Source organism: Diaporthe batatas (genome assembly GCF_019321695.1).
Source record: "Diaporthe batatas strain CRI 302-4 chromosome Unknown Contig00006, whole genome shotgun sequence".
Classification (NCBI taxonomy): domain Eukaryota; kingdom Fungi; phylum Ascomycota; class Sordariomycetes; order Diaporthales; family Diaporthaceae; genus Diaporthe; species Diaporthe batatas.
In genome coordinates, this window is record NW_025408553.1 from 773,531 (window position 1) to 790,892 (window position 17,362).

General features: G+C 54.8%; 4 protein-coding genes across 4 annotated transcripts; all 4 read right to left on the reverse strand.

The window, feature by feature from the left end:
- Nucleotides 1–5,534: 5,534 nt before the first annotated feature.
- On the reverse strand, nt 5,535–6,183 carry KVR01_006160 (uncharacterized protein; the record flags this gene model as incomplete). The annotated part of the gene is made up of 3 exons (XM_044789451.1): nt 5,535–5,732; nt 5,855–6,034; nt 6,154–6,183. 3 exons carry the CDS (start codon nt 6,181–6,183, stop codon nt 5,535–5,537), a joined length of 408 nt encoding a protein of 135 aa, XP_044644963.1.
- A 1,299-nt stretch (nt 6,184–7,482) lies between these two features.
- Nucleotides 7,483–12,037, reverse strand: KVR01_006125 (uncharacterized protein). Its single transcript, XM_044782064.1, has one exon. It carries the CDS (start codon nt 11,468–11,470, stop codon nt 7,790–7,792), a length of 3,681 nt encoding a protein of 1,226 aa, XP_044644928.1. The 5' UTR covers nt 11,471–12,037; the 3' UTR covers nt 7,483–7,789.
- Nucleotides 12,038–13,538: 1,501 nt separating this feature from the next.
- On the reverse strand, nt 13,539–13,952 carry KVR01_006333 (uncharacterized protein; the record flags this gene model as incomplete). Its single annotated transcript, XM_044793028.1, has 2 exons — nt 13,539–13,610; nt 13,710–13,952. The coding sequence occupies 2 exons, from the start codon at nt 13,950–13,952 to the stop codon at nt 13,539–13,541; spliced, it is 315 nt and encodes a 104-aa protein (XP_044645136.1).
- Nucleotides 13,953–15,691: 1,739 nt separating this feature from the next.
- Nucleotides 15,692–17,247, reverse strand: KVR01_006169 (uncharacterized protein; the record flags this gene model as incomplete). Its single annotated transcript, XM_044785100.1, has 4 exons — nt 16,867–17,247; nt 16,323–16,768; nt 15,938–16,241; nt 15,692–15,867 (listed from the first exon to the last, which is right to left on the reverse strand). Exons 1-4 carry the CDS (start codon nt 17,024–17,026, stop codon nt 15,692–15,694), a joined length of 1,086 nt encoding a protein of 361 aa, XP_044644972.1. The 5' UTR covers nt 17,027–17,247.
- Between the last annotated feature and the right edge of the window lie 115 nt (nt 17,248–17,362).

Genomic DNA, 17,362 nt, shown 5'->3' on the forward strand with positions numbered 1-17,362 from the left:
GGGGCAGCTTTGTGCCGCATGACGTTTTTCAACGATTGTTTGAACTGTTGCTGGCCTGTATGGCGATGATGCGTGCTCGTCCACCCGTCTCAGAAGCCCGCAGCAGATTGCCTTCATGCGCGAGAGCCTGAGAGCCTGAGAGCCGCGCGCACGAGACCAAGCCAGGCTGCCAGGCTGCCAGAGCAAGCCCAACGCCGCGCCCCTCAAGCCAACTGCGTGGTATCTGTCTGCTGCATAGTACATACAAGCCTGCCGCATGTTACGGGGCACTATCATTGGCAATAGCACCTTATCTGGCCGGGCGTCTTTTTCGGTCTGGGTCGTAGTCGCAAGCGACAAGCGAAGCGATCGGTCAGACGGCCAGAAGGCTTGCCGGGGTGGGCAGTCTTGTGTGTCTGGTGGCTGCTGCTAACAAAACGACTGGCTCGAGCTTGACGACGGTTTCGCCTGCTGTGGCACACAACCCACACAACCACACACCGACGAACAGGCAGAGGTGCGGACCCAGCAGCCCAGCAGGCCCAGCAGGCCTAGGGAATGCAGGTCAGAGTCCCAGCACCCTTTGGATGGACCGCGTGGGGCTCCGATTTGTCGAAACGGGTGCATGGTCTGACAGAGCTGACGGTTGGACACGGCGCTGCAGGGTGACTGCTAGAAGAAGTGCGTGCAGCAGCGCATCCCATCCTGACTGACTGACTGACTGTCCCATGGCCATCCATCTCGATTGTTCGTTCGGCCGCAATCCTTCCACAGCCACCACTGTGACTGACGACGGCCAGCTGGTACTCCGTACATGGCACCCAGTGTTCCTCGGCGTCTCGGGCAAGCTACTGACTGAGGTGTAAATTGCGCATAACTGCCCCGAGGCAGCCGAGCTGGATGCTGGATTGCATATCGCGGTCTAGTGCGGTGTCGAGATGGACCGGGTTGAGAGGCCGTTTCTTGAGGTGGGATTGGCAGGGTTAGAGCCAAAGCATATTGTGGCCAAGTCGGGGGATGTGCCTGACGGCAATGAAACCATCTCATCTCATCTTGGACATGTTGGACTGGTGGCAGAGGGGCTAGGTGATTCGAGATGGGCAGCGTTTCCCCGTCGGGCAAGCCATGGCATCGGAGAATTTGGACAGGCAGGCCAAAAAGGGTGGAGTGGGGTGGAGTGGAGCGGAGTGGGCAGGCATGTGCAGTACTCCGTACTCGTTGTGCTGCTTGACTGCTTCTGGTAGCGAGAGCCAGTCCTGCAGTTTTGGCTTTTGGCTTTTTGGGGTAGGCTGGTAGGGTGGCAGGCGGGACGGGGATGGTGTTCTGGGTGGCCACTGCCAATTTGCAAATGAGCAATGTGCCCAGGTGGGCTGCGGATGCGTTGGCAAGCGCCGTGTTGATGGGATGAGCACAGGATCACCTGGACAGCACCTGATGAGCCATTATGAACCGGACTGGCTGACGATTGCCATGTACGTACACATGAGATACATCATACAATGCGGTGCCCAAGACATGGAGGACGACTACGACAACAAGGCCTAAGAATAAAACAAGCAGAGTGTAAGGTGCGATTTGAGGTGATGCGATGCCACAACAGGCAGTCAGGCATTGCGGGTGTGTCTGCGCTGCGATGCACTGCGATACACTCACTGCATGCATGCATAGTACATGTACATACATGCCCAGTGCCTAGGACGTTGGATCAATTAATGGCAGGCAGTTAAGGAAGATGCATGCAGCCTGTTCCCACGCCCGCCGTGGCTCACAAGTACGTACCTCCGTACCCCGAGCAATCCTGATTACATAACACACATACACAACTGCCATTCTGCCAGTGTGCATTGCCCAACAGCGCCCAACCCTGCCAACCTTACAGCTCTAGTTCGTCAACCTGAGTCTTGAGTCTTGACTGATACCTGATGAGTCTATCCTTTTCTTGGCCGAGTCTCGACATGGACAATCAGTCAGTGCCCACAGCCCCGATGCTTTTCTCGGGCAATACTGCTCGCCTCCCGCAGACGTCACAGCCGCCGCCCGACTGTTGGTTGAAGCGGTCACCAAAGACACCGACAACTCGACAATCCGTCTCAAGCCTGCAACCTGCCGTACAATGTCCCAGCGTTCGTCCAAAAAGGCACGGCCAAGCCACAAACCCTACCCCCCGGCTTGTCCAGGATGCGCTTGGCTGCGTCGAGGACTGGCTGATTGGCTGCCAGCCTCTCGACAGAGTGAGGCGGCCAGCCCTGCCTCGCCTGAGTGGCCAGGAACTTCGGACTCCATCATGCCCCCCAGGCCTACATGTTCGCTAAGTACCATCAGTACCATCCCACCGTAGCATCCAGACCCTCCAGACCCTCAGGACCCTCCATCAATCTCCATATCCGTATTGACTGTATTGCTTCCTCGCAGCTGGACGCTAGCGGAACGGGACCTTAGCCCACGCCATTGCTGCCATGCTGCCATGCTGCCATGCCGCCATGACACGACCAGACCACCTGCAGGGTTGCCGGCTTATTATTACCCACTCCAAGATCCCAAACCCGCCATCATGATCGTCGTCTGCCCCAGATCTCGAGCGCCGACCTTCCATCGCGATGCACCCACCAGCGGTCACTGTGTTTTCCAATTGGCCGACCTCGGCTCCGGCGCACTGCAAGCTCATCCATCCAGCCATCTCCTCCACCTCGATTGGTCAGTCTCACCAAGCAATGCGGCTCAACACTCTTCCATCTTCCATGCAGAGCTTCTGCTGCTGCTCACCTCATCGACCCTCTCTCTCAGCTCCGGCCCTTCTGGCTATCGCGGGCCTTACCCCACGTCGCACGTCCTATGCCCCACGTACTGTGCACTCCATTGGCGCTGGCTGGCCGGCTGCTTGGAATACCCTCAAATTACAGGACAGGGCAGTAAATACCCTCACCAGGCGAACCCGCGATCGCCGCTTCGTCGAGGCCTGGTCCGGCGCTACCTGAACCCCCACGGCACCCACCACTCTTGGCCCCTTTCAAACAGGCACGACAGCTTGCGCCGGCTCATCTTGTCTTGCAGATCGAGCCTGACTGCAGTGTAACTAACTGGTCATGGGCTGCCATCACCGCATCCCTCCATCCACTTGCAGGTTCCACCTCCCACATATCAGTCTTCCACCGTCGGCCCTCGACCGTCGACCGCTCGCCAGCCCGGATTCTGCCCTCTAACTTCGGCTTTGACCGCCTGTCCCCACGCCCCGGCTTGGCCCCACAAAGCCCGGGATAGTGTGCGACTATTTTCGGCTACCCGCTTCGCCGGCCTTCGCGACCACTGCCGTCATTGACGCCTGTACTCTCCAGGTTTGGTCCCGGCCGCGAGTCAGCGACTCACCAACTGTCTACGTCAGGTGTTTGCTAACCCAGGACACCTCGTCCACTGAGTTTGCCGCTAAAGCTCACCGACTGAGGAGTTGCTCCAGATGCCACCACCCTGAGTCATCCTCGGGATCATCACGAGCTTCAATCCTGCTCTCCGTGGTCCAGACCAACGGCGGAGAATTTGGCCTGCGGGCTCCTCCCAGGACAGACCTTGATGCTTTCTTGTGACAGCCCTTGGGGGCCGCGATCGACCGGTTCTGTGGGCGATCAACGCGTCGGAAATATCAAACACTCACCAGTCGCCGCCCAAGCATCAGTCCTGTAACACGCTTTTCGGCCGCGGTGAAAGCCGTGTAACCGCCGGCCAAGGCGTATCGCGGCCACGCACGTCATACTGTTTTCGTCGCCCAATATCGGCCAATATGGATCAGCCCGCATCTACATGACACTGTGTTGGCAACAGGAGCTTCTCGAGGCCGAGTCGCCATCCACCTTGCTGTCTACCTCAAGATCGGGTTCGAGCTCGACCTATCTCGATCCACACCGCTGGAAACCAAGCCCGGCTTGCAGACTGGCAGTTCGGTCTGGCGACTGGCTGGCTTTCCATTCTACAGCATCGCCCGTGCTCTTCTATTCTCCATCCTTAATGCGCGCCTCGGCGAAGGCCGGGGGGCTTCCACGAGCGTGCCACGGCGCCATGACGACTCCCAAGGCCACTTATTAAAGTTATTCAAGACAGGATGCGAGAGATGAAGACTGCCAAAGGGGAGTAAACTAGCATGCCACTAATAAGCCAGTAGACACGTGGGTTTCAGCGCCCTAGCTGTGGACCTCTCGGCTTGATGCTCCACACCGGATTTCAGACCGAACGCAATGGTCTAGTGCACATGACCGCCGTAATTTACCCATTAGCTCGTTTTTGGCCCTTCGCTTCGTCATCCGCCATGCCCTTTGTTCGCAAGCCCAGGTACCGACGACGGCTGATGCAATTTGAATCATCCCGGACTCGGCTGCGCTAATCTTGTGATGGGTTTAGAAGGCGGACCAAGTCTCAACGCCGAACTAATACGCCTCTTCTGTGCTAAATACGTGCTAGATTAGATTACCTCCACCTCGCTGATGCAGTCAGGAGTACCGACTGCCCGGGCGAGAAGCAACTTCCGGAACCCATGGGAATATTGGTTGCCGTGTGATCCGCCACATTGGAAATGTGGCATGACAAGCAAGCTGTGCTAGGCGTGAGACGGTCGTGGCGGCGTCCTTCTGTTCTCCGTCGGCTCCGGCGGTTGTTTGTATCTTTTGTGAAGTTGTGACTTGCTGACATACCCAGGTATATGATTCAAGTTTGTTCGAACGGCATTCTAGATCCAGAGCCGCCACTCGCCAGAACTTCCCCGCGCAGCTCACAGTCAATATATATCCGGCTGGCCTTGAAGGCAGGCCGCGACCACTCGTCGACCGTCGTCGCAAGCAAAAGCAAGAACTCCAGACCCCCTTGTTCCCGCCGGAGAAGCAATCCTGGTTTCACGTGTATTGCACGCTCGGGGGAGATCCCGGGGCTAGGAGGTCGCCGGGTCGGGAAAGAGATGGGATGTTCTTCGGCGGGTGACGTAAGGGCGTCGGGCCCGTAGGGCTGTATTGTAATTAAAGACAGAAAAATTCCAAACACCAGACGTGCACGCCGTTTCTTTCCACCCCTCTCTCTGCGGTGTCTCAAGCCTCGTAGGCCATTTCAAGCGTAATTGTGGGTCCCGGCGCTTGGACATGTGCCCAAGGTGTATAATCATGCGGAATAATAGTTCTTTTCATTGGCAGCGAGCGCCATGATTAATTTCTGCCGTGGAGCCTCCGAAGTCCCTCCGGCGGTAGATGTGAGAGTGTTAGGCTAGCTAGGAGTTAGAAACAAAACCACTAGCCAGGAGAAATTCTCGTGAGAATGAGATCTCGATTTGATCGGCGCAAGCGGTCTGTTGTCGTCTTGCGCGCCTTGCATGAATGGTTTGTGGACGATGGAAGTCTGTTCCCGTGGACGGGGTTTGTGGGCATCTAGACATCACATTCAATGAGGTTCAAAGACTTTGAGAAATAAGTGCAACTTTTCGAGCTTCAATTATACTTCAGTATCCTATGTAAAGCAAACCCTGAACAGACTTGAACAAATAAACCTGCTTCCGGCCGGACGCGCCTGCAACTTAAAACCTATAATCAAGCCTCTGTGAAATCACCACTGGCAGTGCTCCTGGCATCCACCTCCGACTCTGACAACTCGTCAGAGTCGGAAGGGGTCATAATTGCCACCGAGTACTCGGAGCCCGAATCGCTCCGCAGCGAGTCCGCCCTCCGGAGCGAGCGTCGAGTCATCCGGCCGTCCCTGCCTCTCATTAGAGCAGCCCATGCGGCGCACTGTGAAAGTTTGGAATTAGCATCTTTGTAAACACGAGCATACGCAGCCCGCTCCCGTAGTTTTCTCCCGGGGGAAGACTGTGCAAAATATGGTTATGTTGGGAATACAATTGTAGACTTACAGCCTCGCAGATCCGCTTCTCGATCTGGGAACCCTCTTTGTCCTGACGCTTCTGCATCTCGACCTTGCCGCAGGACCCTAGAGAATTTTCTGCTTGTTCACAGACAGATTCGGAATATGTGTATGGGTAGACTTTCAAACAGCCATCGGGGAGTTCTATGTTGGGATAAGTTGAATCGCACTGGTGATGGGGTTTGTTAGCAAGTGCTTCAAAAGTTCAAATCCCACGTTCCTTGTGACAAGTCCATTCATGGCAAGGGGTTAAAGTAGCAATATCCTGAAGAGCCTGGGTATACTTACAATAGCAACGTCCACAGTGATGACGCACATTTTTGTGATGTGATGATTGAGTAGCTAATAGTAGAGATTCCCAGTGGTGAGTAAATATCAATCTTCAAGCCTACTTTTGGTAGTATATGGCATCCAGGTGATCTTATACTTGGAAACAAATCCGCATCTCTGATTGTGTTTCATCTGCGCCTTGCATGTCAACAATAGGGTTGTGCGTTGGTTGACAAAGGGCCTTTGTCTGGTTTCTTTCTTTGCCCCCCCCCCCCACCCTGGCAATTGTGATCACCTCCGTTGTTGCTATTTCTATTCTGAACCCCAAATCTACAAGAGCATACAATGAGATCCAGTAAATGGGGATTTCAGAAATGAGTGCCACTGGCAGTCTTCTTCCCCTGGCCTGAGTTCTGCCAACGGCTGAACGGCCGGGCCAAGATGTTGATTAATCGGATATTGAGGCAGCTTCATTGTTAACCGACTAGTTGGCGCTTATGCTTTTAATGTAATGAACCTGCTGACTGTCAGTGAAGCAGACACCCTGGCCGACAGATTACCAAGGTTCCAGGATGAGCGACTTGAATTCCCGGCAGTCTGCAAGCCCTTAGCACCATGTTCATAGAGCTATGTGCAGTCCTCCACAAAGTCATGAGCGCTCATGGACTTAGGCAAGAGAGGCAAAGCTATCAAGTCTAGGTCAGAATTTAAGTCATTCAGATAGACCCATCCAGCTGAGACACGAGGGAATAGGCCTGATAAATTCAAAGTCAAAGTAATTGTGGGCTGCAGGGTTGCAGGCAATGTGTGCGCTCAAATATTGCCATCCATCGCCACGTACTAGGGGCTCTCGGGGAGCAACAGAAGCTTCTACAGTTCCTTCTCGACGGTTCTGCATGCATAGTCTCGATCGAAGTTTCATCTCCCACATTGACAAGACGGACACAACGTTTCGCCGGCGATCTATAGTTAACTTTGGCTCAAGTGCTATTCGCATGAATCCTCTCATACAATATCTTATTCACTTAGACCAGTCGTGAACGAGTGCCGCTCGGTCAATCCGAGGGATATGGATTCTAGTCCAGGGAGATATTGTTCCTGCTCGCATGGAGACGACTTCAGGAACATCTTCAAATCTAACGACAAGTGGACTCAACAACATCGTCCGCTGCTCTGAGAAGTTCCCTACCTCAGTACTACATTCAACCTACTAGACTCGTGCCAGGCAGGTGTTTCTCAATACGGCCGTGGGAGCAGAGTCAGGTATGTCACTGGCCGCTGGATGGCACTGTCATCATTGGCAGTCCACAACAAGCAGTAACCTGCCAGCCATCACGACAAACCACATCAAGAATGAGGAATGTATTTTGATCCCACAGGATATTCAATTTACCATATATCTACCTGCACACTACAGCAGATCGCTGCCCCTCCGATCCCAAGAGCGCCTATGGTTATGCCTAGCCCTAATAGTGAAGATAAGAAAATAAAAGAACACCCCCTTTTGTATAGCCGTAGCGTAATTCTCTCTATGATGGGAAAAATAAGCATAATAATGCTTTCATTATCGTGAGCACCGTAAGGGCCCTTCAACACACCGTGCTAGCCCAGCCACAGACCTGTCAAGAGGCTGGGGGTGGGGGGCAGCGCCTAACTAGATGCTCCCAGCACTCACAACCTCCCGCCTCAGCACCTCGATCTCGCCGCTCTCCGCCGTGCGACGCCTCTCCATGACCCACCGCGTCTCCCCGCTCTCCTTGTCCTCGTCAATCGAGTACGAGATGCTTTCGGCGGAGTTCTTGTGGCGGTGGCCGGGACGCTTCGAGGGCGGCGAGATGGTCGTGCTTGGCGGCGGAGCCGGAGGTGACCCAAGAGGTGCCGGAGGCGGGGCTGTCGCGGCATCAGGGGGGTTGACAACGCTTTCAAGTGTGGCATTCGCCCCGTATGCGTCCTCGCCCTCGCGGGCGAGGTCTACCGTTGGGCTTTTGGCTGAAAGACTCGGGCTGGAAACCTCCTCTTCGTCTTCGATTACGGGCGGGCATTGCAGCCCAGAAGACGGCTGTGGCATAGGCGGGGGCGGGGGCGAGAAGAGCGGCTGGGGTGGTACGGAGCTGTTTGGCATTGACAACCCCATGGCCACTGTTGGGCTTCCCGCACCGCTCGCAGCATCCGAATTGCTCCATAATGAGAACCCCGAGTTTTGCCTGGCGTGCGCGCCGCCAGGCAGGCCTATGTGGGAATGCGGCCTCCCGGTTTCCCACGGTGCTGGGCTGGACGTGCCCTCAAACCGCTCACCAGGAGGTGCTCGCTCTGATCGTGGGCTTCCTTCCCTCGACGAGCTCAGGCTGACCTGGCTGCCTCCCCACGCCCTGCTACGCAAGCGCAGGAGCTCGGCCAAGGTCATCTTGCCATCATCGGTCATCATGGCCAGCTGTGCCAGTCCGGGGCTCTGGAGGGAATTTCGTCCTTCCGAGGTTCCCATTGGGAGGCCGAGACTCATAATAGAGTTGCGATTGGAATACTCGGATCGCTCTGTAATGGGAGTCAGGTTCGGCTCGCGACTGACCACACGGCCGCTCTTGGTACGGCCGACCCCAGACGGGCCGAAGTAACCACCGTAGACATTGTCGGCGGTTAGTGACGAGCCGCCGGCTTTTGAGCCCCCAGGGCCTTGCGGGACGGGTGCAGAGTAGAAACCGAACTCTTGCCCATAAAACCCATCTGAGTCGTAGGCCAGCGCTTCTGCGTTCGCTTCGGCAATGAAGTCGTCGTCGAAAAAGTCGTCGTCAAAGTTGTCGTCGAACCCTCCCCCGAAGCCATCATCATAATCAGCATATTCATCGTACCCGCCAAGGGTACTATTGTCAATCACCTGCCCACCGCTGTTTGGCTGTGAACCCGTTGTAGGCGATGTAATCGTGACATCCAGGTCGGCAGAATCAGCCGGTGGCGAAGGCTGCGGCAGAGGTGGAGACGGGGATGGGGACGGAGGCGCCGCTGGCTGATCCTCCCACTTGAACTTCCAACCGGACGCGGCTGCTTTGTGAGCAGCTTCGGCCAGAGCAGCCTGGTAAGCGGCAACCTTGCCTTCGGTGGGATTCTGGGATGGAGAAGTGACAGTAGGAGCATCGTTATGAGAGGACAACTCTTTCCCCTTCTCCGTCATCGACGGCATAGGCTGCAGGCCCAGGCTCACCGAAGTATGGGCTGTCGAGCCAGACAAACCAGATGCTGAAGCCAGATCGGACTCGCGTTTCCTCCCTTCCTGGTCTTGGACCGCTCTTGTGGCCTGAGCTTGAGCTTGAGCGAAGGCGCCTGGTATAGGGCGGCCATATTGGTCTGTGTCGTCGATGTCAAAAAGAGACTCATCAAAGGTAGATGCTTGTATCTCGTCCGCCTCCAACCTCAGCTCTTCCAGCAGCCCTTCGTCAAAATACAGCTCTTTGTCTGCCGTTACCCCGAGGCCTGCATCGTCAACGGGCTGATGTCTTCTTTCCCGGAAGACAGTGGGATCATATGCAGTCTTCCGCGGAGGCTCCGACCCTTGAGTGCCGAGATCGACAGCGTTGGGTGACTCCTCCGGATTTATGGGGATCTCACTATTTGCAAGTGGCGAGGTTGCAGATTGTATCTCTGGTGTTGTATCCTTCGTCATGGCATATCCAATAGCCTTGCCTGTCGCATCTCGTGGAGTGGCAAGCAGTGGCCCCGTCGCAGGGCTTGCTAGTGACGACTGTGGATTTGACCTTTGGAACACGAAGCCGGCAAAATTTTCTTGGTCGTTGTCGGGGTCGTCCTCCGCGTCTTCAATCAAATCGTCACCTACGACCGGAACGTCCTCCTCGAAAAAGGCGTCGTCTTCAAGGAAGTCATCGTCGCCAACCATGGGGATATCCTCCTCGTACCCATCCTCTGCCATAGCTGCATCATAGTCGAACGAGTCCTCGTCAAAGTCGTCGAATCTCGAATCCCTGTTGGTCGGGTTATTTGCTTTCCTCTCCAGCTCCTTCTGCCTGTGGCGCTCTTCCAGTGCCTTTTCCGCCCGCGCCGCACCCATCATGTCGAAACTGAATCGCGATGATGTGCTCTTCATGTGCTTTGGTAAAGCAAGCGCAACTCCATCCTTTACAGAGCCTTCGGATAGTGAAATGTGTCGCGATTTGTTCGTCCTGGTCGACGGATTCGCCTTGGCCATCGACTCGGTGTTTGCTGTGGCACTGGGCCCTGAGCTTTGAGAAGCAGAGCGCTGGGCCCCGACAGCCGGCGCCGAGGGCTCAGGCTCCGCTGGGAGCGGTTTGTCGTCCAACGAGACACGTTTCAGTTCTGCCGCCGACTTCATGGATGACTCTTTCGAAAGGTCATGCGGTCTCTGCGATTCCGTGTCTGATATCCCAGGCTGGGTCTTTTCTGACACGGCGCTGCTACTCCTCCCAGTCTCGCTGCGTGACACATGGTCGTAGACGGGACACGTGGACGACGAGCCCTGGGGTCCGCTCCAGACCTCAGCGCCCGGCACTGTGGTTTTCCTGGTAGGAACGACGCGCTGTCTAGGAGCACTGAAGTCGTGGACTCTGGTACCCCTGATGCGAGGGTCGTAAGTAGCCTCGGCAGGTTTCTGGGGCAGCGGCAGCGGTCGAAGGTCGGGGGCGTTCTGTGAAGCTTTGCGGCGCATCAAAAGGCCGGACATGGGGTTCTTGAGAAAGGGAAGACCCTTCTTGCCCTTTTGCGACTCCACGACAGACTGTGACGAGGCGACAGCGGCGGGCTCGGATGTGAGCCGGGTGCCGGAGGGCCTCTTGCCCGTAGCGCCGGCATTGTTCTGCAGTTCGGTGGGGGCAACGAAAGACGAGCGGGACCTCAGCTCCTTGACGGGGACGGGAGACGGGCGGGCGGAGGACAAGTTGGTGTTTATGGGCGGCGGGAGCGGCTTGGACCGTTGGGATTGCTGGGCAGCTGGTGCCTGACGGACAGCTGCAGACGAGTCTTCGCGCTTCGAGGCGAAGGCACGGCGGTAATTTTCGAGGGCAAGGCCACCCATGAAGCCGGAGTCGGCGGTACTTTGCGGGGATTTGATAGAGGGAGACGAGGAGGAATCCTTCAAGGACTGCTCAGAGGTCTTCCTGTCAGGCGCAGGGTCGGGGTCTACTCGAGGGCCGGCCGGATGAAGGGGAGGAGTGCTGGCGGCATTTGTGGGCCTGCTCAACAGGTCTGGACGGCCCGAGAGGTCGTGGGCCGGGTGGGCATGCTCGGCATGATCGAGAGGGCTCAATTGGTCGGGCAGAGGCGACGAGGGGTTGGAGGGGCCGCGTCGATGGATCCTAAAATGGGACAGCATGTCGGCGACTCGAGGTCACTGCCTCGGTGTGTGGGTTGGGCGTCGAGATGGGAGGATCGAGGAAGCAGGAATGGCTTGGCCTAAGCCCTGGGGGCCCGGGTGAGGGCCAGCAGCGAGCTGTCAAGGTGAGGTGGAGATGCGACAGCCTTGTTGTAAAGGGGTTTGGGTTTCTCGAGATTGCAAGACCATTGCTTCGGGCACGAGTGCTGTGTGGTTGGGAGGAGGCCTGTGAGGAGGTGTGCGAGGAGGGTGGCGTTCCAAGATATTCTATCCTATCGGCATATCTGCTGCCTATCGGCCTGCCCAGAGTCCTGTGTGCTTGAGTAGCTAGCTGGTGTTAGCTGGGAGAGGCCGTCTGCGTAAAGGCTCTCTCTCTCTAGTGCTGTGCGACGAGAATCAATCAACATGAGGTCGTCGGAAAAGATTGGGATGACGAGTCGGGGGAAAAGCTGCCCCGGTCTGTTGTCTGGTCCTGACCCTGTCTGGCAAGGTTGGTCGCGGCTGCCAACCAGCAATGCTGCGCCCAGTTCTTGGGTGCTAGGGGGGCCCTTGTTGCGTCACAGGGCAGTGGGGTTCCCACGGCACGGCACTAGTAGCATCTTCTGGAGGGTTTGCCCATGGCCGTCTACTGGCTCGTGCAGCATGCTGGATGGAGCCTCACACGCATTTATCCCCTGCGACAAATTGAGACAATTGCTGGTCTGAAACCAGCAGCCCAGAGCCCCAGACATGCAGAGGGCCCTCGGGTCCTGCCAGACTGCTTCGAGCACTCGTACACAGTGATGTACATGCACGAAAATCAACACCAATGTGGCAGGCCGACGCCCAATGGATCCGCCCCAAGTACGTCGTGGCCCGACCTATTGGAGCCGCCAGATGCGCATTCTACCGCTGCGTTGGATGATCTGCGGTATACCGTTCATCTGAATTGTAAGAATGTCTTTTTGACTTTTGCACGATACCGTTCAATGTATCTATATTTGCAGCATTTGCAGTCATGGCCCCGAAGCGATAGGGAAGGCCCTCGTGCAGAGCAAGAGCAGGTCTGCTGAGCCAAATACGAGACTTGGACATTGCCAACAAATCACAAGCAGAAAGTCCACAGTCGTTTAGTTCATCGCTTCATCATCCCATGCCTGCAATGTGACCTTGAAGCCTCCCGCTGTGGCACAGCCCGTGACAGCCGCTTACATAAGGCCAAGGTGAGACGGGTCCCAACCTGGATCCTGCATTGATACAAGCCCAACGTATTTTAGAATCCAATGCAGGGCGTAGCACTCGTTGTGACAGTGCAGCTCATATACATACGACAACTTCCCATTCCGGGAGATTGGATGCTATAGTCTCCTGAGGCTGGGCATACTGAACTGCCTAAGTACCTAGGTACCTAGGCAAGTTTGACTGGTGTCTTTACTGCGAGCTAAAACACCATGCAAGTGCCTCACACCTTGCATCGTCTCCGGTCTGCTGTACCGCAACTGAGTCTCTGGTTCAAGCCACTGGTATTTGTATTTACAAAACCTGGTCATCGCTACCTAGGTACTGTTTGGCTCGTGGTCAAGCCATGACTGCGAGTTCCTGTTCCAGACGCACTACACATGTATTCTCTCACACATGACTAGGCTGGCTTAGGGCCATGATTGTAGCAATTCAGGCGGCTGTGACATGGCTGCAAATGCAAACAGTCATATAGCGCGGCACTCCGTCTTGCCACTTTTCCTCTAGAGTTTTCATATTAGGACAGTGGTAGTGCCGTTCTAAAGTTCCCTTACCTCGATTGCATTTCCTTACTCGAAGGAAATTGGGTCCTGTCCCAACCATGAATGATAACTCGAGTACCCTACCAGTAGTTAGGGCACAGACCGAGGTCCAAGAGTTGGACACGATTGGGGCTTAGACATCACTTTGGTCACGCAACGCAAGTTCACACAAGCAGAGAACTTTGGTGTTCATTCTCTAAAATCTCAGTCGTGTCCTCTTCCCGTCTTCCTCCCTAGTATACCTCGGGTGATAGTGCAGGGGATATCTTGAGTTGTCTGGGTTCCTTCCGGCTTGACTCCAAAAAGCTTCACGTCTCATTTCTCTGAGAACCAATGGACGCATGACCCAAGAAGGTGGGTGTGACGATCTTGTCGGGTGCCTAGCAGCAAAAGGGGTACTCCTTGATTAAATTATGATCGATCAGTACGAGTCTCGCAGCCCTGATTGTTGGTCAAACATGTTGGGGGATGTAACTTACTCCTCCGCAGGGGCCGCAGTCGTTGCTGCCAAAGTCGGCACAGACCTTGCATCCCTCGAAGGCGCAGCAGAGGCGGCCTGCCTCTTGGTTTTCGACAGAGACAGGGACGGGTACGATTTCTACGACCTCGGTAGGGGGAGTAGAGGCGCTGGCAACCCCATCGACAGTGGCCTGGGGCGCAGCAGAGGCGAAGGTAGCCATGCCGACGGCAACAGCGAGGACAGTCTTGATGGAGAACTGCATTTTGTTGTTGGGCTGGTATCAATTGATGATATCAGTCCAAGGTTGGTTGAGGTTTTGTAGTGGTGTTGAGTTGCTTGAGTACGAGTCTTGTGGAATGGACTGATGGACTGATGGAGGAAGGGAAGGGGGAAGAAAGGAGCAGGCCTCGAAGTTGAGAGTTTAAATATTTTTTTGAGAACGCCCAATGCCAGTGAATGAGACAACAGAAGCCTGCGCTCTAGAAGTCAGTGAATGGACGAGGTGAGTCAGTATTGCGAGAAACAGGTGACATGACAAACGGTTGCAAACGATAGTGATTTGGAGGAAATTACACCAACATACGCAAGTTGTTGCAAAAGAAGGGGGATGGCGTTTGGTGCCCAGATCCGGCCAACATTCATATTGAGATAGTATTCATTTTCATGAACAATATATGTGGTATTGTCGCATGTGAAGACACACACTGCTGGTTACATGAATTCAGATCGACCTCCCTAGCTGAGGGGTTAAAGTTGTCTTAACACTTGAACAAGATGCAGGTGCGTGGTCACCTAGTCTTTGCCTCTCAAATGTACCAAATCCCCTTTCATAAGGTGCTGAAAGGCAACATCATCACTCATACTATCTCATACTATCCAGAGTTTATTCAAATGTTACACACACGATGAGGAGAGTAAACAATTATCATATGTTTCATGGAGTCTCCTTTGCCTTGTTGCTGTCATGTTGTGTATCAACAATGATCTTGACAAGCCTCGGTCTCCTTAGTCCCAACCTCCTATCTCTAATCCTCCTTCCCCAACCCTGACGAGTGCTCAAGCACGGCAGCAGTATCCATAGGGTGCCTGTTTGAAAGACGCCATGTCAGTTTCAGTGGACTTGATTGACATCACAACCTGCGAAGATATGTAGCTTTACCTGGTCACAGAAGGCACAGTTATAAACCGGCCCGCCGTTATCAGCACAAACGGTGCAGGAGTCAAAGGCACAGCAGCGATAGCCATCCGCGGCGACCTCAACAGCCTCGGCAGGGGCGGCAGAAGCGAAGGCGGCCATGCCAATGGCGATAACTAGAGCGGTTTTGATAGAGAATTGCATCTTGGTGCTTGGTGGAAACAAAATGGGGTTGTGTGGCTGAGTTTTTGAGAGGTGGTGTTTGGGAATGCTGGTGATGGTGACAGACTCTGGGGAGGAAAGAGTCTTGACATGTCTGCCCTTAAATAATTTCGAGAAAGCGCAGTGAGGATAAGTTCATATTCTTCGTACCAAGATTCAGTGGTGTCAACTGGTAGATCGACGATGATAGTGGATGGAAAGCTACAGCCAAAGAACTTCATGATCCTTGATCGACGATAGCTGATCGGAGATGACAGGTAAACGTTTTCAGCATGCCATACCAGGTGACGTCGTTTTCTGGGGTACTGTTTTGTAGCTGATTTCAACTGGATTTATTTGAGAATGCTGCCTTGAGTGTGTCACACCAACATCCAGTCAGACATGGTCACGATGCCCAAGGCGATGTTTTGGGGGCCTTGTTGGGGAGATGCCAAGGGAAGATATCGCAAGAAAACCAATCGCATTTACAACCCCTCCCCCAAGTCGAGGTGTGCATATTATGGTTGCCCAATGATTCAAATCAACTTCACGACTGCGTACTTCCAACAAGGCACCTGGGCACCAACATACTGGCAATCTGACTCTGCCCGAATCGTAGAAGGCTGCCAAAGTAGATTGTGAGTGGACCGTCTCGTCAACGATTCTCAGGGAATTCTGATGACGATTTTGCCCGAGGTGTTGAGATTCAGAAGAGCCGCATATGCTTCACTGGCCTCGTTCCACTCAAAAACATGCCCTATTATCGGCTTAATGCCATGCTTCTGAACGAAGGCACTCAAGTCTTCGAGCATAGGAATGCTCGCATAGACAATGCCTCGGACTAGGTCCCATGTGTAAGCAGGCATGTCGCACACACCAAGTGATGCAAGTAATAACCCGAGGACACTTACCCGTCTTAGCACTGAAAACGATTTCTGGTATCAGATCACCATGATTCTCCGAGCCACCCAAGAACCCGACGGCGGACACGAGCCCGCCCTTCCGGGTTGCTCGGAGGGAGCGGTGGATCGTCGGCGCACCCACCACATCCACGACGTGATCCGCACCGCGGCCACCGGTAAGCTCAAGGATCTTGGTGTCCCACTCCGGATCATTGGAGTCGAGGGCGTGGGCGGCGCCGAGCTGCTTCGCAACCTCAAGCTTCTCTGGCGAAGAAGACAGCGCGATCACTTTGGCCCCCGCAGCCACGGCAATCTACGTACCAGTACGCATTGTTAGATTACCCAGGGACCCAAGAAGTTCATGATGTACATGGTAGATTAGGATTTTACTGACCTGCAAGACCGCAGTACTCACACCCCCAGTGCCCTGGGTAACAACGACATCCCCCTCCTTCAGCGGCCTGTACCACCCAAACAAGGCATTCCAGGCAGTACCATGAGCAACACCGAGCGCAGCAGCCTCCTCGAAGCTGAGGCCCTCTGGTGCGGGTACGAGGGCGTCCCCTTCGGCGACGACATACTGCTGCAGGAGGCCGTCGATGTCCCCGGCCCCAAGCAAGCTCGTGATGTCCATCTCGGCATCCGTCCCCGGCTCGGCGGACTTCCACGAGGTCCCCGCCGCAAATATGACACGATCACCAGGCTTCCATCTCGACGGAGACCCCGGTGCCGTCGCGCCCACCCTCTCGACTGTGCCTGCACCGTCGCACAGTGGGACCAAGGGTGCGGCTGTGCGGCTCTTGTAGCGCTCATCGTCTGTGGCGACGAGAAGGTCCCGGTCTGGTAGTACAGTGAGTTAGTGTCCTGCCGAGGGCTCATTGTGCGGGCTTGGAGGGCTGTCGAGGGTGAGATGTGGCTCTCGTCCAGGTTTTTCTCACAGTTCAGTGCAGCAGCTCTCATCCGTACCAGGATCTGACCTGCTCGGGGGTGTTGCTTCGGCACCTCTTCCAACTTGAGGTTGCATTTGATTATATCAGCTGAGGCTGGCCCTCGCTCGTGAAGGTGGATGCGATACGCTTGCGAAGTTTCCTCAGACATCGCGTTACTGAAGAGGTGCCCGGGTCTGTTCCAAGGTTCCCGAAGTCAGTGCCGATGAGGGAGAAGAAACACCAGATATCTGATACCAATCTCAATTTTGAGTGGTTTAGCTATTTTAAAAGAAAATCTATGACTCTTCTTAATAAATGTGGCCGCGGGTTATGGTTACTCAATGTGGATACCCAGATGATGAATATGGATTGCGTGCTGCTGAAATGTTCCCCTCCAGCCGATTATTTATAAGCGGCAGTAAGATTCTCACCACTTGAGCAGAGCGCCAAGAACTTCAACGATAATTTTCACCGAGTACATGAATTTGTAATCATCCATGCCATT